We start from the raw sequence: 26,121 nt of genomic DNA on the forward strand, positions 1-26,121 counted from the left end.
TGAAGAAAAATGGGTTCCTTTTACAAATTTTTTGAGGTTAGGAAACAAAAAGAAGTAAGAAGGAGCCAAGTCGGGACTGTAAGGTGGACACCTAATGATTTCCCATGGAAACTCTTGCAAAATTGCCCTTGTTTGATGAGAGGAAATGAGCAGGAACATTGTTGTGGTGGGGAAAGGGCTCTGGTGAAGCTTTCCTAGGTATTTTTCTGCTAAAGCTTTAGCTAACTTTCTCATAATAATAAGCAGATGGTATTGTATTTTGGCCCTTAAGAAAGTCAATAAGCAAAATGCCATGAGTATTTTGAATTGCGAGTTTTTTGAATTGTTGCTATGACCTTTACTTGTAACCAGTCCACTTTTGCTTTGACTGAACTACTTCCACCTCTTAGTAGCCATTGCTTTGATTGTTTTTGTCTTCAGTACTGGTAAAGGCATGTTTCCTTTCCTGTTCTTTGAAGAAAGGCTTCAGGATCTTGATCACACTTGTTTAAAATTTCCACTGAATGCCCTGCTCTTGTCTGCAGCTGATCTGGGTGCAACAGTTTTGGCACCCACTGAGTGGTTTGCCCAACTTTAATTTTTCAGTCAGAATTGTGTAAGCTGAACCAGTTGAGATGTCTGTGGTGTTGCCTATTGTTTCTGCTGTTAATCATCAGTCCTTTTCAATTAGGGCATGAACAAGTTTTTTTTTTTCCCTCACAAATTGATGCAGATGGTCTGCCACTGAGGGCTTCATCTTCAACATTTTCTTGTTCCTTCTCAAAATGAGTTATCCATTTGTAAACTGCTGATTTCTTTGGGGCATTGTCCCCATAAACTTTTTGTAATGATTTTGCCATTCTTCCATCCAGTCTTCACCACAGATGTTTGTTCTTGTTTCAGTTTAGTAGAATTCACATTGCTCTGATAGGAGCTTTTTTCAAATGGTCTTATACTTCTTTGTGCTTCCAACTAGGTGCTGTTCAGACATGTTATAACAAGTTAGTACAAGTTTGTTTTGGTGCAAATGTTTTTAAAATCCATGCATAGTTTTAAAATAATATGTATTTTTCATAAACTTTTTGAAGTCTCTTGTATTTGATGACTTCTACCATTGACATTGAACAACTGTACTGCTTAACGCTAAATCTGAATTTAATGATGGATTTGGTTTTCCTCTTTTAAATCATGTGTAAATGAGTATTAATTCTATTATGTGGGTTTTGGTTATGCAATGCATTGTACCCATAGAACAGCACAACTAATGGCTAATACTTCTAATGTGAGGAATTTAATTCATCTTTAAAATGATTATAAGTAAGTAGCAATATGAAAATAATACTAAGAGGTATTAACTTCCTTCATTTTTCTAACAGGGTCAACATATTTCACTGGCACCTATTCACAAGCTTGAAGAAGCTCTGTATGAATACCAGCCACTGCAGATAGAGACATATGGACCACATGTTCCTGAGCTTGAGATGCTAGGAAGACTTGGGTATGTGTCCTAAAGAACTTTACATTGAGGAGCTGATATGTGGGACTTATTGCTGTTCTTAACTGACATGTTAACATTCTTAGATTTTCAGTTTATAGAACTTTACTGTTTTGTGAAAAATGAACAGTACTTAATACTAAGTTGTTTTATTTAGTACATTAATTTTTCTATGGACTTGTTAGGTCTCTTGAGATTGAGCCTGGAATACATTAGTTCTTTTTTAAGTCTGTCCTTGGCAGCCATATTGAAATGGCTGTTTATTTTCAGTCATGAGTGTTTTTTTCTTTTTTCTTTTTTAAAGAAATTGGGGCTTCATTTAGTTAGTAGTAAGCCAATAAAAATATGAGTTGGGCTCCTTGCCATGAAAAAGGGTAGATTTACTCATTGTGCACTGTCTACAGTGAAACTACATTTATGAGCCATGAGCCATGAAATATATTTTGTTGAAAGGTATAATGTAAGGCTGGTCCTGTGGTTCAACAGTCATATTATATATATCCATTCTGGAAATGAACCTGGGATCCTGGCTTTTGTGAGGGATGGAGAGATGGTTATAGTCTCTCTCATGGGAGCAAGTGGGTATTTGTATACTTGAAAAGTGCAGGCACAGATGTTGCTCGATGGAGCAAATCATTTCTTGGTCTCATTTTAAAATGTGAACTATTGAATGAAAGGCTGATCCAGAAACTGTTGTTGCTTAACAAAAGAAAATAGTGGAAAGAATATACTATGAAAAAAAAGTGGGTAAATCGAGGCCAAGCAATTAAAAAGCAATAGAAAAAGTCAGAGACCCCAAGAACAAAAACAAGAAAGATGAAACAAATAATAAAACCTACATGCATCTTCAAAAACAAAACCAAAATCTGGAACATGTTGCATAATATTTTACATGTGAACATCAAGGCTCCAAGGTAAAGTTACATTTAAATGATATTTAATATCTTAAGGCTAAATTTTATTTAGTTCTTTATTCTCTTAAAGTCCTACAGCCTACAAGCATGAAGCCAACAGGATGTAAAACAACCTAAAATCCCCTTTGAGATAACAGATTTATTAAACAATTGTCTTAAATGCTAAAATTGAAGTTTGAGGAGATAGACAATATTGTGTTTTATAATGTAAAAAGCTATACATGATGTAGACATTTATTTCTTTTCTCTTACAAAGAGCCAGAATTGTGTATCTTTAAAATAAATTTAACTCAAAATCTTTACTTTTAATGTCCGTGAAGTTAACGTGTTTAAAATAGTACTCCTCTGTTACTAGGTTTTGCATTTTCCAATAATTTTGTCAAAATTTTTCATATACAGATTTTAGTATGTTCAGGTAGCTTTCTTCTGTTCCTAGAATGTTGAATTATTATTATTTTTTTCTTGAGACAGAGTCTCACTTTGTCACCCAGGCCGGAGTGCAGTGGTGCAGTCTTGGCTCACTGCAACCTCTGCCTCCTGGGTTCAAGTGATTCTCATGCCTCAGCCTCCTGAGTAGCTGAGGCTGCAGGCATGCACCACCATGCCTGGCTAATTATTGTAGTTTTTGTAGAGACAGGGTTTCACCATGTTGGCCACGCTGGTCTTGAACTCCTGGCCTCAAGTGATCTGTCCACTTTGGCCCCCCAAAAGTGCTGGGATTACAAGTGTGAACCACTGCGCCCGGCCCATCTTTTAATATACTGAATTCAGTTTGCTGGTGTTTTGTCAGGGATTCTTGCGTTAGTGTTCATAAAGGATATTGGCTCATAGTGTTTTCTAGCTTTATTAAGATATAATTAAAAAAGAAAAATGATATATTTAAGATAGAGAAGATGTTTTTTAAGTATTAATTTTTGTGGGTACATAGTAGGTATATATACATTGGGCTACTGGAGATATTTTGATACAGGCATGTAATGTGTAATAATCACATTAAGGTAGATGGTATATCCATTATCTCAACATTTATTCTTTGTGTTACAAAGAATCCAATTATATTCTTTTAGTTATTTTCAAATGTACAATTAAATTATGATTGACTATAGTCACCCTGTTGTTCTATCAAATACTAGTTCTTGGCCAGGCACAGTGGCTCATGCCTGTAATCCCAGCTCTTTGGGAGGCTGAGGTGGGCAGATCACTTGAGGTCAGGAGTTTGAGGCAAGCCTGGCCAACATGATGAAACCCCGACTCTACTAAAAATACAAAATAATAGCTGGGTATGGTGGTATGCACCTTTAATCCCAGCTACTTGGGAGGCTGAGGCAGGAGAATCACTTGAACCTGGGAGGCAGAGGTTGCAGCGAGCCAAGATTGTGCCACTGCACTCTAGCCTGGATGACAGAGCGAAACTCTGTCTCAAAAACAAAAACAAACAAAACAAAACCAAAAACTAGTTCCTATTGATTCTTTCTATTTTTTTTTCTACCCATTAACCATCCCTACATCCTCTCCCACCTCCTCACTACCCTTCATAACATCTGGTGACCTTCCTTCTACTCTCTGTCAGTTCAATTGTTTTAATTTTTAGCTTCCACAAATAAGTGGGAACATGCTAAGTTTGTCTTTCTGTGCCTGGCTTATTTCACTTAACATAATGACCTCCAGTTCCATGTATGTTGTTGCAAATGACAGGATCTCATACCTTTTTTATGGCTGAATAATACTCCACTGTGTATATGTACCACATTTTCTTTATTCAGTCATCTGTTGAGGGATATGTAGATTGCTTCCAAATCTTGGCTATTGTGAACAGTGCTGCAACAAACATGGGAGTGCAGATGTCATTTTGAAATACTGATTCCCTTTCTTTTGGGTATATACCCAGCAGTGGGATTGCTGGATCATATAGTAGCTCTATTTTTGTTTTTTGACAAACCTCAAAACTTCTCCATACTGGTTGTACTAATTTACATTTCCACCAACAGTGTACAAGATTTTCTTTTTTCCACATCCTCTCCAGTACTCGTTACTGCTTGTCTTTGGATAAAAGCCATTTAAGCTGGGATGAGAGTCTATCTCATTGTCGTTTTGATTTGCATTTCTCTGATGATTACCGGTGATGTTGAGCATTTTTACATATGACTGTTTGCCATTTGTATATCTTCCTTTGAGAAATGTCTATTCAAATCTTTTGACCATTTCTAAGTTGGATTATTACATTTTTTCCTGTTGAGTTGTTTGAGTTCCTTACATATTCTGGTTAATAATGCCTTGTCAGATGGGTAGTTTGAAAATATTTTCTCCCATTCTATAGGTTGTCTCTTTGTTCATCAATTTCTTCGCTGTGCAGAAGCTTTTTAACTCGATGTGATCCTACTTACCTATTTTTGCTTTCGTTGCCTGTGCTTGTGGGGGTGTTCCTCAAAAAATCTTTGCCCACTTCAGTGTCCTGGAGAGTTTCCCCAATGTTTAATTTTAGTAGGTTAAATAGTTTGAGGCCTTAGATTTAAGTGTTTAATCCTGATTTGATTTTTGTATGTGGTGAGAGTTAGGGGTCTAGTTTCATTCTTATGCATATGGATATCCAGTTTTCCCAGTACCATATTTTGAAGAGACTTTCTTTTCCCAAATGTATGTTCTTGGCACTTTTGTCAAAAATGAGTTCACTGTAGATGCATGGATTTGTTTTGAGATTCTCTATTTTGTTCCATTGGTCTCTGTGTCCATTTTTATGCCAGTACCATGCTATTTTAGTTACTATAGCTCTGTAGTATTTGAAGCCCGGTAATACAATTCCTGAAGTTTTATATCTTTAAAGTTTCTTTAAAGATAGCTTTGGCTGTTCTGGGTCTTTTGTGATTCCATATAAATTTTAGGATTTTTTTTTAATTTCTGTGAAGAATGTCATTGGTATTTTGATAGAGATTGCATTTAATCTGTAGATTGCTTTGGGTACTATGGCCATTTTAACATTATTGATTCTTCCAATCCATGAACATGGAATATCTTTTGTGTGTGTGTGTCCGCTTCAATTTTTTGCATCAATATTTTATAGTTTTCGTAGTAGAGATCTTTCACTTCTTTGGTTAATTCCTAGATATTTTATTCTAGCTATTGTAAATGGGATTACTTTCTTGATTTCTTTTTTAGATTGTTCACTCTTGGCATATAGAAATGCTGCTGATTTTTGTGTGCTGATTTTGTATTCTGCAACTTTACTCAATTTGTATATCAGTTCTAATAGTTTTTTTGTGGAGTTTTTAGGTTTTTCCAAGTATAAGATCATATCATCTGTAAACAAAAATAATTTGACTTACTCCTTTTTGCTTTGGATGTCCTTTATTTCTTTCTCCTGTCTGATTGCTCTAGCTAGGACTTCCAGTTCTGTGTTGAATAACAGTGGTGATAGTGGGCATTCTTGCTGTGTTCCAGATCTTAGAAGAAAGACTTTCAGTTTTCCCCCATTCAGTATACTAGCTGCAGGTCTGTTATATATGGCTTTCATTATGTTGAGGTAAATTCCTTTTATACCCAGGTTTTTGAGGGTTTTTACCATGAAAGGATGTTGAATTTTATTAAATGCTTATTCAGCATCAGTTGAAGTGATCATATGGTTTGGTCCTCATTCTGTTGATATGATGTATCATATTGATTGATTTGCATATGTTGAACCATCCTTGTATTCCTGGGATAAATCACATGTGGTCATGATGAGTGAATGATCTTTTTAATATGTTGTTGAATTCAGCTTGCTAGTACTTTGTTGAGGCTTGCAAACACTGTCTTATAACCCATTATTTTAAGCTGATGACAACTTAAGGTTGATAGCATAAACAAACAAATAAGCAAAATCAAAACTAGTAAAAACTCTACACTTTAACTTTGTCCCCTTGCTTTTTAACTTTTTGTTGTTTCTTTATATCTTATTGTACTGTCTGTGTCTTGAAAAGTTGTAGTTATTATGTTTAATTGATTTATCTTTTAGTTTTCCTACTTAAGAGTAGTTTATCTACCATGATTACAGTGTTGGAATATTCTGTGTTTTTCTGTGTACTTACCATTACCAGCGAGTTTTGTACCTTCAGGTGATTTCATATTGCTCATTAATGTTCTTTTCTTTCTAATTGAAGAACCGCCTTTAGCATTTCTTGTAAGACAGGTCTGGTGTTGATAAAAACCCTCAGCTTTTGTTTGTCTGGGAAAGTCTTTATTTGTTTCTCCTTCATGTTTGCAGAACATTTTCACCAGATATACTATTCTAGGGCAAAAGCTTTTTCCTTCATGCCAGTCTCTTCTGGCCTATGAGGTTTCCACTGAAGAGTTCGCTGCCAGATATATTGGACCTCCATTCTATGTTATTTGTATATTTTATCTTTCTGCTTTTAGAATTCTTTATCCTTGACCTTTGGGAGTTTGAGTGTTAAATGCTTTGAGGTATTCTTTTTTGAGTTTAATCTGCTTGGTGTTCTGTAACCTTGTACTTGAATACTTGAATATTGATATATTTCTCTAGATTTGGGAAATGTTCTGTTATTCTTCTTTTGAATAAACTTTCTACCCTCATCTCTGTCTGTCCCCTATTTAAGCCCCATAACTCTTAGATTTGCGCTTTTGAGGCTATTTTCTAGATCTTTTAGGCATACTTCATTGTTTTTTATTCTTTGTTTTGTTTTGTTTTCTTTGACTGTATTTTCAAATAGCTTATATTCAAGTTCACTCTTCTGCTTAATCAATTCTGCTATTAAGAGACTCTGGTTTTGATTTGTATTTTCTTGATGATTAGTGATGTTGAGCAGCTTTTCATACACCTTTTGGCCATTCGTATGTTATCTTTGGGGAAATGACTATTCAGGTCTTTTGCCCATTTTTAAATTGAGTTATTTGGTTTTGCTTGCCTTTGAGCTATTCAAGTTCTTTATATAATTTGGGTATTAACCCTTTATTGGATGTATAGTTTGCAAATATATTTTCCCAATGTGTAGGTTGGTTTTTCATTTTGTTTATTTCCTTTGTTGTCTAGAGCTTTTTAGTTTGATGTAGCCTATTTGTTTATTTTCGGTTTTGTTGTGTATTTGGTGTCTTATCCAGAAAACCATTGTCAAAGTTAACATCAAGGATCTTTCTCACTATGTTTTCTCTTAAGAATTTTATGGTTTCAGGTTTTATTTTTAAGTCTTTAGTCCATTTTGAATTGATGTTTTTTGACATGGTGTATGATAAGGGCCAGTTTCATTCACTTGTATGTGTATAGTTCTCTCAGTGCCATTGACTAAAAACATTAGCCTTTTTCCATTGTATGTTTTCATGCCCTTATCAAAAATTAGTTGACTGCAGATGTTTGGGTTTATTTCTGGGCTCCCTATTCTGTTCCAATGTGTATATGTTTGTTTTTGTGTCAATACTATGCTATAGCTTTGTAATATTGTCTGATATCAGCAAATTTGGTGTCTCCAACTTTGTTCTTCCTTTTCAAGGCTGTTTTGTTTTTTGTGGGTATTTTGTGGTTTCATGGGAACTTTATAATTTTTTTCTATTTCTATTGAAAATGCCATGAGAATTTTGATAGGGATTTTGTTGAATCTGTATACTGCTTTTGGTAGTATGGACATTTTAACAATATTCCTCTATTCTTACGGACATGGGATTTGTTGCCATTTATTTATGTTGTCTTTAGTGTTTCATAGTTTTCAGTGTGTACAGCTTTGACCTCCTTTGTTAAATTTCTTCTTAAGTGTCTTAATCTTTTTGATTAATCTTTTCATTAGCCTTTGAAAAAGGCTAATGTAATGTTTTGATTACATTACATTAAAGGCTAACGTAATGTTTTGATTTTTTTTCAGATAGATCACTATTAGTATAAAGAAATATAGCTGATTTTTGCATGTCTGTTTTGTTTGATTACAAAAAGGCTAATGTAATGTTTTGATTTTTTTTTCAGATAGATCACTATTAGTATAAAGAAATATAGCTGATTTTTGCATGTCTGTTTTCTATCTTGCTACTTTGTTGAATTCATTTTCTAGTTCTAACTTTTGGTCTAATCTTTATGATTTTGTACATATAGGATCATGTCATATGCAGAGAGGCATAATTTTACTTCTTGATTTCCTATTTGGATGTATTTTATTTTTCTTGTCTAATTGCTCTTTATAATACTTCCAATTCTATGTTGAATGTAATTGGTGAAAGTGGACATCCTTGTCTTGGGGTCAGGCAAAAACTGAAAACTTTTCCTCTGTTGATTATAATGTTAGGCATAGGCCTTTCATAAATGACCTCAATTTTGTTCAGGACGTTGTATTCTAAACTTATTTTGTTGACAGTTGTTATGAAAAGATTTTGAACTTTGTCAAATGCTTTCACTGCATATATATTGAGATGATCATGTGGTTTTTATTTTTCATTCTATTAATGAGTTGTATAACATTGATTTGCATTTGTTAAACCAACCTTGCATCCCAGGGATAAATTTCACATACTCATGATGTAAAATCTTCTTGGTATGTTGTTGATTGTATCTCTTCATCTGAGATACTGGCTTTTAGTTTTCTTGTAGTCTCTGTCTGGCTTTTATAACAGAATGTATAGTCAGGGTTCTCTAGAGGGACAGAACTAATAGGATAGATGTATATATGAAGGGGGGTTTATTAAGGAGTATTGACTCACACGATCACAAGGTGAAGCCCCACAATATACCATCTGCAAGCTAAGGAGCAAGGAAGGAAGCCAGTCCGAGTCCCAAAATCTCAAAAGTAGGGAAGCTGACAGAGCAGCCTTCAGTCTGTGGCTGAAGGCTTGAGCGCCCCTGGCAAACCACTGGTGTAAGTCCGAGAGTCCACAAATCGAAGAACTTGGAGTCCAGTGTTTGAGGACAGGAAGCATCCAGCATGGGAGAAAGATGAAGTCTGGAAGACTCAGCAAGTCTGCTCTTTCCACCTTCTTTTGCCTGCTTTATTCTAGCCACACTGGCAGCTGATTAGATGGTGCCCACCCAGATTGAGGATGGGTCTGCCTCTCCCAGCTCACTGACTCATGTTACTCTCCTTTGGCAACACCCTCACAGACACACCCAGGAACAATACTTTGCATCCTTCAATCCAATCAAGTTGACATTCAGTATTAACCATCACACAGCGTATAGAATGAGTTAGGGAGTGTTTCTTCCTCTTCACTTTTTTGGAAACATTTGAGAAGGATTGGTGATAGTTCTTCTTTAAATGTTTCATCTAGGTTACCCAATTTGCTCATAGTTCTCTCATATAATCCTATAATCATTTTAATTTCTTTAGAATTGGTAATAATGGCTCCACTTTCATTTCTGATTTTACTAATTTAAGTCTTCTCTCCTTTTTTCTTAGTCTATTTAGCATTTCTGATTTTACTAATTTAAGTCTTCTCTCGTTTTTTCTTAGTCTGTTTAGGTAAAGATCTGGTAATTTTGTTGATCTTTTTGACAGAATCACCTCAATTTATTTATTTTTCTCTTTTTTCTATTCTCTATTTTGTTTATTTCTGCTTTAATCTTTATTATTTTATTTTTTCTGCTAGTTTTAGGTTTAGTTTGTTCTTCTCTTTCTAGTTCCTTAAGTGTAATGTTAGATTGTTAATTTAAAACTTTTCTTGTTTTGTTTAGTTTTTTTTTGAGATGAAGTCCTGCTCTGTTGCCCAGGCCAGAGTGCAGTGGCATGATTCAGCTAACTGCAACCTCCGTCTCCCATGTTCAAGTGATTCTCCTGCCTCAGCCTCCTGAGTAGCTGGAATTACAAGCATGCACCACCCTTCCTGGCTAATTTTTTGTAGTTTTAGTAGAGACAGGGATTCACCATGTTGGCCAGTCTGGTCTCGAACTCCTGACCTCAAGTGATCTGCCCACCTTGGCCTCCCAAAGTGCTGGGATTACAGGTGTGAGACACTGTGCTTGGTCAGATTTTTCTTGTTTTTTAATGTTAGCACTCATAGCTATAAATTTTCCTCTTAGTACTCATTCGCTGTGTCCCATAAGTTTTGGTATGCCTTGTTCTTGTTTTTATTCATTTCCAACTATTTTCTAATTTTCCTTGTGATTTTTTTGAAACATTGGTTATTTAATAGTGTATTGTATAATTTCTACAAATTTGTGAATTTTCTAGTTTTTCTTCCATTATTGATTCCTAATCTCATCCTGATTGGGGAAGATACTTTGTATGATATCAATTTTTTAAAAATTTATTAACACTTAAATGATGGCCTAAAATATGGCCTGTCCTGGAAAATGTTCCATGTGCACTTTAGAGGAATGTGCAGTGTATTTTCTTGTAGTTGAGTATAGTGTTCCATATATGTTTTTTCAGTCTAGTTGGTTTATTCTATTGTTCAAGTCCTCTGTTTTATTTATCTTTTGTCTAGTTTTTCTATCCATTATTGAGAGGAGAGTATTGAAGACTTTAACTACTATTGTAAAACTCTCCCTTTGGTTCATATGTTTTGATGATCTGTTATTAGGTAAGTAAATATTTTAACTAATATGTTATGTTCTTTTGTCTTATGAACACTTTAAGTTGAAAGCCTATTTTGCCTCATATTAGTATTTACCTCTGTTCTGTTTTTGTTACTATTTGCATGGAATAGCCTTTTTCATTCTTTTACCTTTAACCTATTTGTGATTTTGAATCCAAAGTTAGTTTCTTGTAGATAACATATAGTTGGATCATGGTTTTATTTATTTTTTATGTATTCCACCAATCTCTATCTTTTGATTGGAGGGTTTAATTAAGCTACATTTAAAGGTATTACTGATAAGGATGGTCTTCCATCATTTTTTATTTGTTTTACATGTGCCTTAGAACTTTTTCTCCCTTATTTCCTACATAACTGTTTTCTTTTTTTTTCTTTTGCTTTTATTTTATTTTATTTTAATTTAATTTATTATTATTATACTTTAGGTTTTATGGTACATGTGCCCAATGTGCAAGTTAGTTACATATGTATACATGTGCCATGCTGGTGCGCTGCACCCACCAACTCATCATCTAGCATTAGGTATATCTCCCAATGCTATCCCTCCCCCCTCCCCCCACCCCACAACAGTCCCCAAAGTGTGATGTTCCCCTTCCTGTGTCCATGTGTTCTCATTGTTCAGTTCCCACCTATGAGTGAGAATATGCAGTCTTTGGTTTTTGGTTCTTGCGATAGTTTACTGAGAATGATGATTTCCAATTTCATCCATGTCCCTACAAAGGACATGAACTCATCATTTTTTATGGATGCATAGTATTCCATAGTGTATATGTGCCACATTTTCTTAATCCAGTCTATCATTGTTGGACATTTGGGTTGGCTCCAAGTCTTTGCTATTGTGAATAATGCCGCAATAAACATACGTGTGCATGTGTCTTTATAGCAGCATGATTTATAGTCCTTTGGGTATATACCCAGTAATGGGATGGCTGGGTCAAATGGTATTTCTAGTTCTAGATCCCTGAGGAATCGCCACACTGACTTCCACAATGGTTGAACTAGTTTACCGTCCCACCAACCGTGTAATAGTGCTCCTATTTCTCCACATCCTCTCCAGCACCTGTTGTTTCCTGACTTTTTAATGATTGCCATTCTAACTGGTGTGAGATGGTATCTCATTGTGGTTTTGATTTGCATTTCTCTGATGGCCAGTGATGGTGAGCATTTTTTCATGTGTTTTTTGGCTACATAAATGTCTTCTTTTGAGAAGTGTCTGTTCATGTCCTTTGCCCACTTTTTGATGGGGTTGTTTGTTTTTTTCTTGTAAATTTGTTGGAGTTCATTGTAGATTCTGGATATAAGCCCTTTGTCAGATGAGTAGGTTGTGAAAATTTTCTCCCATTCTGTAGGTTGCCTGTTCACTCTGATGGTAGTTTCTTTTGCTGTGCAGAAGCTCTTTAGTTTAATTAGATCCCATTTGTCAATTTTGGCTTTTGTTGCCATTGCTTTTGGTGTTTTAGACATGAAGTCCTTGCCCATGCCTATGTCCTGAATGGTAATGCCTAGGTTTTCTTCTAGGGTTTTTATGGTTTTAGGTCTAATGTTTAAGTCTTTAATCCATCTTGAATTGATTTTTGTATAAGGTGTAAGGAAGGGATCCAGTTTCAGCTTTCTACATATGGCTAGCCAGTTTTCCCAGCACCATTTATTAAATAGGGAATCCTTTCCCCATTGCTTGTTTTTGTCAGGTTTGTCAAAGATCAGATAGTTGTAGATATGTGGCGTTATTTCTGAGGGCTCTGTTCTGTTCCATTGATCTATATCTCTGTTTTGGTACCACTACCATGCTGTTTTGGTTACTGTAGCCTTGTAGTATAGTTTGAAGTCAGGTAGTGTGATGCCTCCAGCTTTGTTCTTTTGGCTTAGGATTGACTTGGTGATGCGGGCTCTTTTTCAGTTCCATATGAACTTTGAAGTAGTTTTTTCCAATTCTGTGAAGAAAGTCATGGGTAGCGTGATGGGGATGGCATTCAATCTGTAAATTACCTTGGGCAGTATGGCCATTTTCACGATATTGATTTTTCCTACCCATGAGCATGGAATGTTCTTCCATTTGTTTGTATCCTCTTTTATTTCCTTGAGCAGTGGTTTGTAGTTCTCCTTGAAGAGGTCCTTCACATCCCTTCTAAGTTGGATTCCTAGGTATTTTATTCTCTTTGAAGCAATTGTGAATGGGAGTTCACTCATGATTTGGCTCTCTGTTTGTCTGTTATTGGTGTATAAGAATGCTTGTGATTTTTGTACATTGATTTTGTATCCTGAGACTTTGCTGAAGTTGCTTATCAGCTTAAGGAGATTTTGGGCCGAGACAATGGGGTTTTCTAAATATACAGTCATGTCATCTGCAAACAGGGACAATTTGACTTCCTCTTTTCCTAATTGAATGCCCTTTATTTCCTTCTCCTGCCTGATTTCCCTGGCCAGAACTTCCAACACTATGTTGAATAGAAGTGGTGAAAGAGGGCATCCCTGTCTTGTGCCAGTTTTCAAAGGGAATGCTTCCAGTTTTTGCCCATTCAGTATGATATTGGCTGTGGGTTTGTCGTAGATAGCTCTTATTATTTTGAGGTACGTCCCATCTATACCTAATTTATTGAGAGTTTTTAGCATGAAGGGTTGTTGAATTTTGTCAAAGGCCTTTTCTGCATCTATTGAGATAATCATGTGGTTTTTGTCTTTGGTTCTGTTTATATGCTGGATTACATTTATTGATTTGTGTATGTTGAACCAGCCTTGCATCCCAGGGATGAAGCCCACTTGATCATGGTGGATAAGCTTTTTGATGTGCTGCTGGATTCGGTTTGCCAGTATTTTATTGAGGATTTTTGCATCAATGTTCATCAAGGATATTGGTCTAAAATTCTCTTTTTTGGTTGTATCTCTGCCCGGCTTTGGTATCAGGATGATGCTGGCCTCATAAAATGAGTTAGGGAGGATTCCCTCTTTTTCTATTGATTGGAATAGTTTCAGAAGGAATGGTATCAGTTCCTCCTTGTACCTCTGGTAGCATTCGGCTGTGAATCCATCTGGTCCTGGACTTTTTTTGGTTGGTAAGCTATTGATTATTGCCACAATTTCAGCTCCTGTTATTGGTCTATTCAGAGATTCAACTTCTTCCTGGTTTAGTCTTGGGAGGGTGTATGTGTTGAGGAATTTATCCATTTCTTCTAGATTTTCTAGCTTATTTGCGTAGAGGTGTTTGTAGTATTCTCTGATGGTAGTTTGTATTTCTGTGGGATCGGTGGTGATATCCCTTTTATCATTTTTTATTGCATCTATTTGATTCTTCTCTCTTTTTTTCTTTATTAATCTTGCTAGCGGTCTATCAATTTTGTTGATCGTTTCAAAAAACCAGCTCCTGGATTCATTGATTTTTTGAAGGGTTTTTGTGCCTTTATTTCCTTCAGTTCTGCTCTGATCTTAGTTATTTCTTGCCTTCCTGCTAGTTTTTGAATGTGTTTGCTCTTGCTTTTCTACTTCTTTTAATTGTGATGTCAGGGTGTCAATTTTGGATCTTTCCTGCTTTCTCTTGTGGCCATTTAGTGCTATAAATTTCCCTCTACACACCGCTTTGAATGTGTCCCAGAGATTCTGGTATGTTGTGTCTTGGTTCTTGTTGGTTTCAAAGAACATCTTTATTTCTGCCTTCATTTCGTTATGTACCCAGTCATCATTCAGGAGCAGGTTGTTCAGTTTCCATGTAGTTGAGCGGTTTTGAGTGAGATTCTTAATCCTGAGTTCTAGCTTGATTGCACTGTGATCTGAGAGATAGTTTGTTATAATTTCTGTTCTTTTACATTTACTGAGGAGAGCTTTACTTCCAAGTATGTGGTCAATTTTGGAATAGGTGTGGTGCTGAAAAAAATGTATATTCTGTTGATTTGGGGTGGAGAGTTCTGTAGATGTCTATTAGGTCCATTTGGTGCAGAGCTGAGTTCAATTCCTGGATATCCTTGTTGACTTTCTGTCTCGTTGATCTGTCTGATGTTGACAGTGGGGTGTTAAATTCTCCTATTATTAATGTGTGGGAGTCTAAGTCTCTTTGTAGGTCACTCAGGACTTGCTTTATGAATCTGGGTGCTCCTATATTGGGTGCATATATATTTAGGATAGTTAGTTCTTCTTGTTGAATTGATCCCTTTACCATTCTGTAATGGCCTTCTTTGTCTCTTTTGATCTTTGTTGGTTTAAAGTCTGTTTTTTCTGAGACTAGGATTGCAACCCCTGCCTTTTTTTGTTTTCCATTTGCTTGGTAGATCTTCCTCCATCCCTTTATTTTGAGCCTATGTGTGTCTCTGCACATGAGATGGGTTTCCTGAATACAGCACACTGATGGGTCTTGGGTCTTTATCCAATTTGCCAGTCTGTGTCTTTTAATTGGAGCATTTAGTCCATTTACATTTAAAGTTAATATTGTTATGTGTGAATTTGATCCTGTCATTATGATGTTAGCTGGTTATTTTGCTCGTTAGTTGATGCAGTGTCTTCCTAGTCTCGATGGTCTTTACATTTTGGCATGATTTTGCAGCGGCTGGTACCAGTTGTGCCTTTCCACGTTTAGCGCTTCCTTCAGGAGCTCTTTTAGGGCAGGCCTGGTGGTGACAAAATCTCTCAGCATTTGCTTATCTGTAAAGTATTTTATTTCTCCTTCACTTATGAAGCTTAGTTTGGCTGGATATGAAATTCTGGGTTGAAAATTCTTTTCTTTAAGAATGTTGAATATTGGCCCCCACTCTCTTCTGGCTTGTAGGGTTTCTGCCGAGAGATCCACTGTTAGTCTGATGTGCTTCCCTTTGTGGGTAACCCGAGCTTTCTCTCTGGCTGCCCTTAACATTTTTTCCTTCATTTCAACTTTGGTGAATCTGACAATTATGTGTCTTGGAGTTGCTCTTCTCGAGGAGTGTCTTTGTGGCGTTCTCTGTATTTCCTGAATCTGAATGTTGGCCTGCCTTGCTAGATTGGGGAAGTTCTCCTGGATAATATCCTGCAGAGTGTTTTCCAACTTGGTTCCATTCTTCCCGTCACTTTCAGGTACACCAGTCAGACGTAGATTTGGTCTTTTCACATAGTCCCACATTTCTTGGAGGCTTTGCTCGTTTCTTTTTATTCTTTTTTCTCTAAACTTCCCTTCTCACTTCATTTCATTCATTTCATCTTCCATCGTTGATACCCTTTCTTCCATTTGATCGCATTGGCTCCTGAGGCTTCTGCATTCTTCACGTAGTTCTGGAGCCTTGGTTTTCAGCTCCATCAGCTCCTTTAAGCACTTCTCTGTATTGGTTATTCTAGTTATACATTCTTCTAAATTTCTTTCAAAGTTTTCAACTTCTTTGCCTTTGGTTTGAATATCCTCCCATAGCTCGGAGTAATTTGATCGTCTGAAGCCTTCTTCTCTCAGCTCGTCAAAGTCATTCTCCATCCAGCTTTGTTCCTTTGCTGGTGAGGAACTGCGTTCCTTTGGAGGAGGAGAGGCACTCTGCTTTTTAGAGTTTCCAGTTTTTCTGCTCTGTTTTTTCCCCATCTTTGTGGTGTTATCTACTTTTGGTCTTTGATGATGGTAATGTATAGGTGGGTTTTTGGTGTGGATGTCCTTTCTGTTTGTTAGTTTTCCTTCTGACAGAGAGGACCCTCAGCTGCAGGTCTTTTGGAGTACCCGGCCGGCCGGCCGTGTGAGGTGTCAGTCTGCCCCTGCTGGGGGGTGCCTCCCAGTTAGGCTGCTCAGGGGTCAGGGGTCAGGGACCCACTTGAGGAGGCAGTCTGCACGTTCTCAGATCTCCAGCTGCGTGCTGGGAGAACCACTGCTCTCCTCAAAGCTGTGAGACAGGGACATTTAAGTCTGCAGAGGTTACTGCTGTCTTTTTGTTTGTCTGTGCCCTGCCCCCAGAGGTGGAGCCTACAGAGGCAGGCAGGCCTCGTTGAGCTGTGGTGGGCTCCACCCAGTTCGAGCTTCCCAGCTGCTTTGTTTACCTCAGCGAGCCTGGACAATGGCGGGCGCCCCTCCCCCAGCCTCGCTGCCGCCTTGCTGTTTGATCTCAGACTGCTGTGCTAGCTATCAGTGAGTCTCCGTGGGCGTAGGACCCTCTGAGCCAGGTGCGGGCAATAATCTCCTTGTGCACCATTTCCTAAGCCCGTCGGAAAAGCACAGTATTCGGGTGGGAGTGGCCCGATTTTCCAGGTGCCTTCTGTCACCCCTGGAAAGGGAACTCCCTGACCCCTTGCGCTTCCCGAGTGAGGCAGTGCCTCGCCCCTGCTTCGGCTGGGGCACGGTGCGCTCACCCACTGACCTGCGCCCACTGTCTGGCACTCCCTAGTGAGATGAACCCAGTACCTCAGATGGAAATGCAGAAATCAGCCGTCTTCTGCGTCGCTCACGCTGGGAGATGTATACAGGAGCTGTTCCTATTCGGCCATCTTGGCTCCTCCGACATCCCATAACTGTTTTCTTTGTGTTTTAGTGCCACATTGAAATTCTTTGCTTATCCTCTATTGTGTATATTCTTGAGCTATTCTTTTGTCATTATGATGATTACATTTATTATCCTAAGTTGTAGCACTCTGAATTTATACAAGCTTAACTTCAGTAACATACAAAAACTCTGCTTTTAAACAGTTCTGTCCTCACTCCTTTTAGTTGTCGATGCCACAGAATTACATCTTTATATATTGTGTGTCCAAGATTATTAACAAATTATTTTTTTAAATGTGTTAGTTTCTTAAATTATGTAGAAAACAAAATGTGAGTTATAAAACTTAGTAATAATACTGGGTTTTAGACTAATTTTTTAAAAAAAGGTATTAGTCCCATAAATCTTACAGTGTCATACCTTTTGATTATCTTTTTACTTACACCTCTTGTATGCTCTGTTTTGTGCTTTTAAATTTTTTTTTAAAAGTTTGTTTTAAAGGTTAGGATAATTTCTCTTGTCCTATCTTCAAGTTCACTTATTCTTCTATTTTGCCCATTCTGCTGATAAGGCCATCAAAGGAATTCTTTTTAATATTGCAATTTTTATATGTAGTATTTTCATTCACTTTTTAAAAATGATTTTCACTTCTTAAATTCCCTACCTGTTCATACATATTACCCACCTTTTCCATTAGATCCTTTAACTTATTAATTATAGTATTTTCTTAACTCCTTGTTTTATCTTTGAGTTTGATTCAGTTGACTGTTTTGTGTCCTCATGATACATTTGTTGTTTTCCTGTTTGTTTTAGTTATTATTTGAATATTTGACATTGTGTATGACAGAATAGTAGAGACTGAAATAAATAATATTTATGCACAGAAATATTTACATGCCTTTTTCTGCTAGGCCATTAGTGTCGAGAGTTGAATATTCTGTATTTTGATCTTGGTTTTGGTTTTTTGTTGCTCCAGTTCCTATCAATGTACCACAGGCTTCAAATTCATCTAGTCACAATTTATTCCACCTTGCTTTTAGTGTGAGGCCTGGAGTGCTGGAAGGAGTTTTCTAGGTTTTCTTGTTCTACCCTCTAGTTTTCAACAGGCTCTGTAAGCCTGAGCCACAGAGGGCTTCTGTCTTGGTGTTGCTCCCCTATATTAGATTGCCCTTGCTTTTTACTTAGAATAAGTCTTATAGTGGGAAGAAGGGTTTTCTTGCTTCTCCTTTTCCAACCTTAGTTATAGGAGGATGTGTGTGCCTGAGGATCAGGATGGTGCTTTCTTAGTGTTCCTATTTCTTTCCCAGAGGCCAACAATTTGTATCTATTACTTCAGGGTACAGGTGGCTTTTCTGTCCCTCCCCAGGCTCGCAACTGAAGTTTGTCTTGTTTTGTTGTAGGTGGGGAATCTTGGGCACAGGGCTGTTTCCTGCCTCTCGCCTAGAATTGTGCTTTGCATCAGTGTAGGACCCTAGGTATGAGTTGGTTTCCTGCCTTTCCTCAGTGGTTGGTTTCTTTTTCCTGTTTCAATGTAGGACTAGGAATGTGGGCAGTAGGTTTTCTACCCCTCCTCCATTGGCACCCAATCTTTGCTCCTCCCTAGCAGTGGAGGCTTGGCTGTTTTTTTTTTTTTTTTAATAATTTATTTCCTCTTGCATTTAGTGCTTAATTATTGCTGATTTTATTGGATCTGTTTCATGGAATATCGTCCTCATCTTTCTTTTTTAATCTTCTATGGTGGTGGTACTTCTGAGAACATGAAGATTTAAATAAGGGTTAGAATTCCCTGTAAAGTAAGTTTAGCCTAATTGTCTATTTTTTCCCAGTAAGTTATTAAATTAAATAAACTTGGGCAACACCGTTTGGAGCCCTTTTTGTGTTTCTTTCTGCCTTTACCTCTATGGGTTGGAGTTTTAAATGTAGGATGTGTCCTTTAGATAAGGTATAACCTTGGTGTTCGTACTTTTCCCAAGTTTTTCATACTTAACATCTGATTTGAAGGGAGGGAGAGCACTTTTTGTGTGTTTGTGTGTGTGTCTGTTGGTGGTGGTGGCAGTGGTAGGGCTTTCATCAAGCGTTGAATATTTAGAATATAATTAGTTCCAAGATCCTAGAAGTAGGCTTTTGTCTTTGTCCATAAAGACTGTACATACATTTTATATCTACAACAGTTAAAAAGGCAAATTGTTATGATTACAAATAAACATGTATACACTTCAAACAGTAGATCTTGGCTGTAACAGTTTCTTTTAGCTATCTGTGGCTAAATAGTGAAGGAATTTAGATAATTAGTAGTGATATCAGAATTGCTAAATAATTTGTTTTTTTGGTCCAGGAACTATTTATCTACCAAAATAGAATGTGTAACTCATACTTGCCTTCTCTTCAGTCTTCTACCTTGACAAAGGGATTAAATTCTATACAGAGGACTTTAGTTATTAGAGCCAGGATTAGATCAAGCTTTCTCTTTGTTGATATATTGTGGCCTTATACTTAAGATATGTGTCAAAGTAAATCCTAAATTGATTTCTTGTATCAGAAGTTAACTTTCTTTTCTGGAATTATTATCTGAAGCTATCTGCTTTCTTATTGCTTTTCTTATTACTGTAGACCGAAAAATATATTTTTACCTAACTAAATTTTTAGAAACATTTAGAAAGGAACTGAAGAAGTTGCTTTGTGAATTGACTTTTCAAAGAATGATTTGAGGTGCTGTTCATAAGGTATGAAGATAAGGTATCAGTTTTGTAAAGCTGTAATATTTTCACATTCATCCTAACAGTTGTCCGTGTCGTTGCCAGAAGAGTACATCTAATAAGCTCCAGTTATCCCTTTACAATGGTCTTTCCCTCAACCCAAAACTTCTAGCTTCTAGTGCTCTCTCCTTTCCTTTCCTTATGGTAACAAAATTTCCATTTTATATTCTATTTTCCTACAAAGGGAACTAGTTTAATTTCTCTAGAGGCAAATAGAGAATACATCAATTATCTCAGCCATGTGTGGTAGCTCATGCCTATAATCCTAGCACTTTGGGAGGTTGAGTTGGAAGGATTGCTTGACGCCAGGAGTTCAAGACCAGCCTGGTCAACATAGTGAGACTCTGTCTCAACAAAACAAAACAAAACAAATCATCTTGTTTCCGTTTTCCAATATCTGCGTTGAAACTATGTGACATGATGAAGTTAAGAGTAGTACAGTTTTTTTTGTAGCTACACCTTATTTGTTTCTAAAATGTGGACACAGGCACTTTCAAGATAATTTCAATTATGTATTTTTGGGAGTGGATGACATAAGGTCTTGGGAGGCATTGCTCTCCCAAGAACTATATTTTTGTTCTTTTATAAAACTTTGATAAGGGATAAAACCAAAAGAATACTGCCTTGAGATTTTTAAGTGATTGTTACTGAGATCTTTTCACAACGAAGTTAGTTAAACTAGAGAAATAGATGAAGAATATATGTGAATTTCTCATTCACAGGGTATCATTAGTAAATAATTATAACTCAAATTGTACTGGCAGTACTCTTCTGGTGTGCTCAAAACAATACGTAAACATGTTTCATTCTGTGCCAATGGGAGCAAGCAGTGGGAAAACTTAACTGCTAATTGAAATTTTCTAGATTATGGCCATAGTGGTTAGTTTAGGAAAGTCTAATTGATTGTTGGTGTGAGACTCTCTTTTTAATAATCATCTGGCTTTCTAGTTAATATTTTACTACCTTCCACTCAAAGAAGAGTTATTCCCTTAATTGATACAAATCATGAGCATTTGTGACACAACTAGATTCATCCATTTCAAGTTATTAATCAAATATAACTACTGTCTTCTTTTTTCTTTTTTCTTTTTGAAATGGAGTCTCTATTGCCCAAACTAGAGTGCAGTGGCGTGATCTCGGCTCACTGCAACCTCCACCTCCTGGGTTCAAGCAATTCTCCTGCCTCAGCCTTCTGAGTAGCTGGAAAAACAGGCGCACACCACCACGCCTGGCTGATTTTTTGCATTTTTAGTAAAGACGGGGTTTCACCATGTTGGCCAGGCTGGTCTCAAACTCCTGACCTGAAGTGATGCACATGCCTCAGCCTCCCAAAGTGCTAGGATTACAGGCATGAGCCACCGTGCCTGGCCATAACTACTATTTTCACTAAGTATACAAGTGATTTATTTAATGTGAGCTGTTCATTTGTGAATGATTATGGAAATTAAAAAAAAAGACTTGTTGGCAAAGTGTTGAATAGATAACTTTATTGTTATTATTTTATTTCTTTCATGTACTCCAGCAGATAAAGATAATATACCTTCTGAACCTACTCTTAAAATTCCCAAGAAATCAATTGACAGATTAGTTATAAGTAAGACATTTAAAAATTGATTTTAAAGATTTATAATTTATATCAGCATGATTTTTTGTAAATTTTGGTTTGGATTCTTGAGTTCATATCACATTTTAATGAATGTTTATGAGTAAATTTCTGTATTACTCGAATACTTGAATAGTGAAAAATAATTAAAAATTACAGAGTATTTAAGGTAGATATAAATTTGTCATATATATGGTTTCAGGCAAACTTTGATACCAGCCATGAAAATATTACATGATGAAATATTTAAGTAGTTTCATATAAGAGTTACAGTTTTATTAAAAGCACTGCTAGTTTATATTTATGTAAATATGTGCATTATGTAAATATATAATTTATATATATCTTTAAATTTCTGTGTAAAATAATCATGTAAAGCTGAGAAGTAAGAATGACTAATATGATATTTCAGAATGCCTTTCTCAGTTTTATGGGAATATCTATTACTTTCATTTTATGACATGTGACATTTTTATGATGAAATATCTTTATTTAAGGTGTGTATTCTTAAATTTTCCTTGTGTATGATTTAAATTAAGCTGTTTGCTACCAAAATTCTGCAGAATGAAATTTTTTTCTTTTACTAATACATAATATTTTACATATTTATGGGGTACATGTGAGTATTTTTACATGCATAGAATGTGTAATTATCAAGTCAGGATATTTGGGGTATCCGTCACCTTGAGTATTTATTATTTCTATGTGTTGGTAACCTTTCAAGTCCTCTCTTCTGGCTACTTAGAAATATATAACATATTGTTGCTAACTGTGGTCACCCTAGTCTCTTATTGAACATTAGAACTTATTTCTTCTATCTAACTGTAAGTTTATACTCATTCACTAACCTCTCTTTATTTTTCCTTTCCGCCCTCACACCCTTCCCAGCCTCTGCTATATTCTAGTCTCTATCTCCATGAGATCAAATTTTTATGTGAGTGAGAACATGCAAAAGTTGTCTTTCTGTGTCTGGCTTATTTTACTTAACCTGATGAACTCCAATTCCCTCCATGTTGCTGCAAATGACATGGCTTAATTCCTTTGTATGGCTAAATAGCAACACATTGTGTGTGTGTGTGCGCGTGTGCGCGCATGTGTGTGCGTGCCACATTTTTTTTAATCCATTTGTCCATAGATGGATACTTAGATTGGTTCTACATTTTTGCTATTGTGAATGGTGTTGTGATGAACATGTAAGTGCAAGGTGTCCTTGATATACTGATTTCTTTTCCTTTGGTTAGATACCCAGTAGTGGGATTGCTGGATCATATAGTTCTATTTTTAATTTTTTGAGGAATCTCCATACTGGTTTCTGTAATGGTTATACCAGTTTACATTCCCACGAATAGAATCCTCTTTTCTCTGTATCCTTACCAGCATGTGTAATTTTTTGTCTTTTTAATAATAGCCCTGCTAACTGGGGTAAGATGATATCTCTTTGTGGTTTATATTTGCATTTCCCTGATGGTTAGTGATGTTGAGCATTTTTTCATATACCTGTTGGCATTTGTATGTCTTCTTTTGAAAAAGTTTCTATTCATATTCTTTGCCTACTTTTTAATGAGAATTACCTTTTTTTATTGTTGAATTATTTGAGTTCTTTGTATATTCTAGATGTTAGGTCCTTGTAAGATGAATAGTTTGCAAATATTTTCTCCCAGTCAACATCTTGTCTCCTCACTCTGTTGATTGTTTCCTTTGCTGTGCAGAAGCTTTTTAGTTTAACATAGTTCCATTTGTCTATTTTTGTTTTAGTTGTCTGTGCTTTTGAAGTCTTAGCCATAAAATCTTTGCCTAAACCAATGTCCTCAAGTGTTTCCCCTTTGTTTTTTTCTAGTAGTTTTATATCATCTGGTCATACATTTAAGTCTTTAATTCACCTTGAGTTGATTTTTGTATATGGTGAGAGATAGGAGTCCAGTTTCATTATTCTGCATATGAATATCCAATTTTCCCAGCACCACTTATTAAAGAAGGAATTCTTTCCCCAGTGTACGTACTTGGTATCATTGTTGATTATTAATTGGCCGTAAACATGTGGCTTTATTTCTGGGTTCTCTACTATGTTCCTCTGATCTTGTAGAATGAAATTTTAATTTAATTTCATGTAGAGCTTATCTTTATATTGCTTTGTGGTAGCTACAATGCTCTACCACAAAGCAATACAAAGATATAGATGCACATACTTATTTCTGTCTTATGTTGACATAACTGGCATAAGTTCTGTACTATCAATCAGCAAACTTTAAAAATGATTTTTAACTGTGAGGGTTTAACGTCTTGAGTCACAAGATATGAGAATATCTAACTATTATTATATCATCAGTAGTGAAAGTAATTGTAGTAGTTATGATGATCTTAAGTCAGTTAATTAGAACCTGATGGTAATTAGAAGAAAATTTCTTGTTTGATCTCTATTAGCAGAGAATATCTAACTATTATTATATCATCAGTAGTGAAAATAATTGTAGTAGTTATGATGGTATTGAATTAAGTCAGTTAATTAGAACTTGATGGTAATTAGAAGAAAATTTCTTGTTTGATCTCTATTAGCACTATTAATTTTGTTTTCTTGTGTGGCCATAGACTGCATTCATAAAAACCAACTTGCTGAGCAAAAGTAATTGATTATTACAAATCTATTACTGTTATTGGCAAAGCAATTAAAAAATCTATGACTCTTGAAGAAATAGAATAGGGTCCAGTTCACAAAAATACAGGTGTACCTCATTTTATTGCATTTCATTTTATTACTTTTTGCAAATATTGCAAGTATATCAATGCTATTTTTCCAACAGCATGTACTCACCTCATGTCTGTTTTTCACATTTGGTTAATTCTTACACTGTTTCAGACTTTTGCGTGATTTTATCTGTATGGTAATTGGTGATTAGTGATCTTTTGATGTTACTATTATTATTGTTTTGGTTGCCACAAACTGTACCCATATAAGAAGGTGAAGTTAATAAATGTGTGTGTTCTGACTGTTCTTCTGACTGGCTGTTTCCCCATATCTCTCTCTCTCTCTCTCACCTTGGACTTCCCTATTCCCTGAGACACAGCAATATTGAAATTAGGCCAATTAATAACCCTGCAGAGGGTTCTGTGTATTCAAGTGAGAGGAAGGGTCACATGTCTCTCACTTTCAATGAAAAGATAGAAGTGATTAAGCTTAGTGAGCAAGATATGTCAAAAACCGAAATAGGCAAAAGCTAGACTTTTTGTGCCAAACAGCCAAGTTGTGAATGCAGAGGAAAAGTTCTTAAAGGAAATTAAAAGTGTTGCTCCAATGAACACATGAATGTTAAGAAAGCAAAACAGCCTGATTGCTGCTATGGAGAAAGTTTTAGTGGTCTGGATAGATCGAAGAAGCAAGAACAATCGCTTAAACCAAAACCTAACTTTCTTCAATCCTATGAAGGCTGTGAAAGGTGAGGAAGCTACAGAAGAAAATTCTAAAGCTAACAGAGGTTGGTTCATGAAATGTAAGGAAGGATGCCATTTCCATAACGTAAAGTGCAAGGTGAAGCAGCAAGGGCTGATGTGGAAGCTTCAGCAAGATCTACCAAGATATTGATGAAGGTGGCTACTCTGAACACAGATTTTTCAATGTAGATGAAACATCTGTCTATTGGAAGAAGATGTCATCTAGGATTTTCATAGCCAGAAAGAAGTCAGCCACTTATGGTAGCTCACACCTCTCATTCCAGGATTTTGGGAGGCCGAGGCAGGCAGATAGCTTGAGCCCAAGAGTTCAAGACCAGCCTGGGCAGCATGGCAAAAAATATAAAAATTAGCTAGGCATGATGGTGGGAGGTGGCTACTCAGGAGGCTGAGGTGGGAGAATCACCTGAGCCTGGGGAGGTTGAGGCTGCAGTGAGCCATGATCATGTCACTGTACTCCAGCCTGGGTAACCCTGAGCGGGAGTGTAGTGATGTGCTACAGTGAGACCCTGTCTCAAAAAAAAAAAAAAAAAAGCCAATGCATGTTTCCAGAGCTTCAAAAGCAATTCTGACTCTCTTTTTAGGAGCAAATGCAGCTGGTGACTTTAAATTGAAGCCAATATTTATTTGCCATTTTGAAAATTGTAGGGCCCTTAAAAAGTATGCTAAGTCTACTCTGCCTGTGCTTTATAAATGGAATGAAAAAGCCAGGATGACAGTGTATCTGTTTACAGCATGGTTTGCTGAATATTTGAAGCCCACTCTTGAGACTTACTGCTTCGGAAAAAAGAGATTTCTTTCGAAATACTGCTACTCATTGACATTACATCTGGTCACCTAAGTCTTCTGATGGATATGTGCAAGGAAATGGATATTGTTTTCATGACTGTTAGCACAACATCCATTCTAAAGCCCATGGATCAAGGAGTAATTTTGACTTTTCAGTCTTGTTATTTAAATAATATGTTTCATAGTGCTATAGCTGCCATAGATAGTGATTCCTCTGATGGATCTGGATGAAACAAAT

The 26,121-nt window shown here is 36.4% G+C and overlaps 1 protein-coding gene across 3 annotated transcripts in view; it reads left to right on the forward strand.

Moving 5' to 3' along the window:
• Positions 1–26,121, forward strand: part of MNAT1 (MNAT1 component of CDK activating kinase) — a 236,485-nt gene that overhangs the window by 143,337 nt on the left and 67,027 nt on the right. The window contains exons 7-8 of one of the 3 annotated variants that reach the window (XR_010136982.1): positions 1,356–1,477; positions 10,777–10,872. Coding sequence is in view for 2 of the 3 variants with exons in the window: in XM_063715586.1 (XP_063571656.1) it covers positions 1,356–1,477; positions 21,148–21,166 (141 nt within the window). In the remaining variant the exon portion in view is untranslated. Of the gene's footprint in view, positions 1–1,355; positions 1,478–10,776; positions 10,873–21,147; positions 21,467–26,121 lie in introns of those variants that run through there. The other 2 variants (XM_063715586.1, XM_002824810.6) reach the window with 2 other exon arrangements.

The sequence above is a fragment of the Pongo abelii genome, chromosome 15 (genome assembly GCF_028885655.2).
Source record: "Pongo abelii isolate AG06213 chromosome 15, NHGRI_mPonAbe1-v2.0_pri, whole genome shotgun sequence".
Taxonomy (NCBI): Eukaryota; Metazoa; Chordata; class Mammalia; order Primates; family Hominidae; genus Pongo; species Pongo abelii.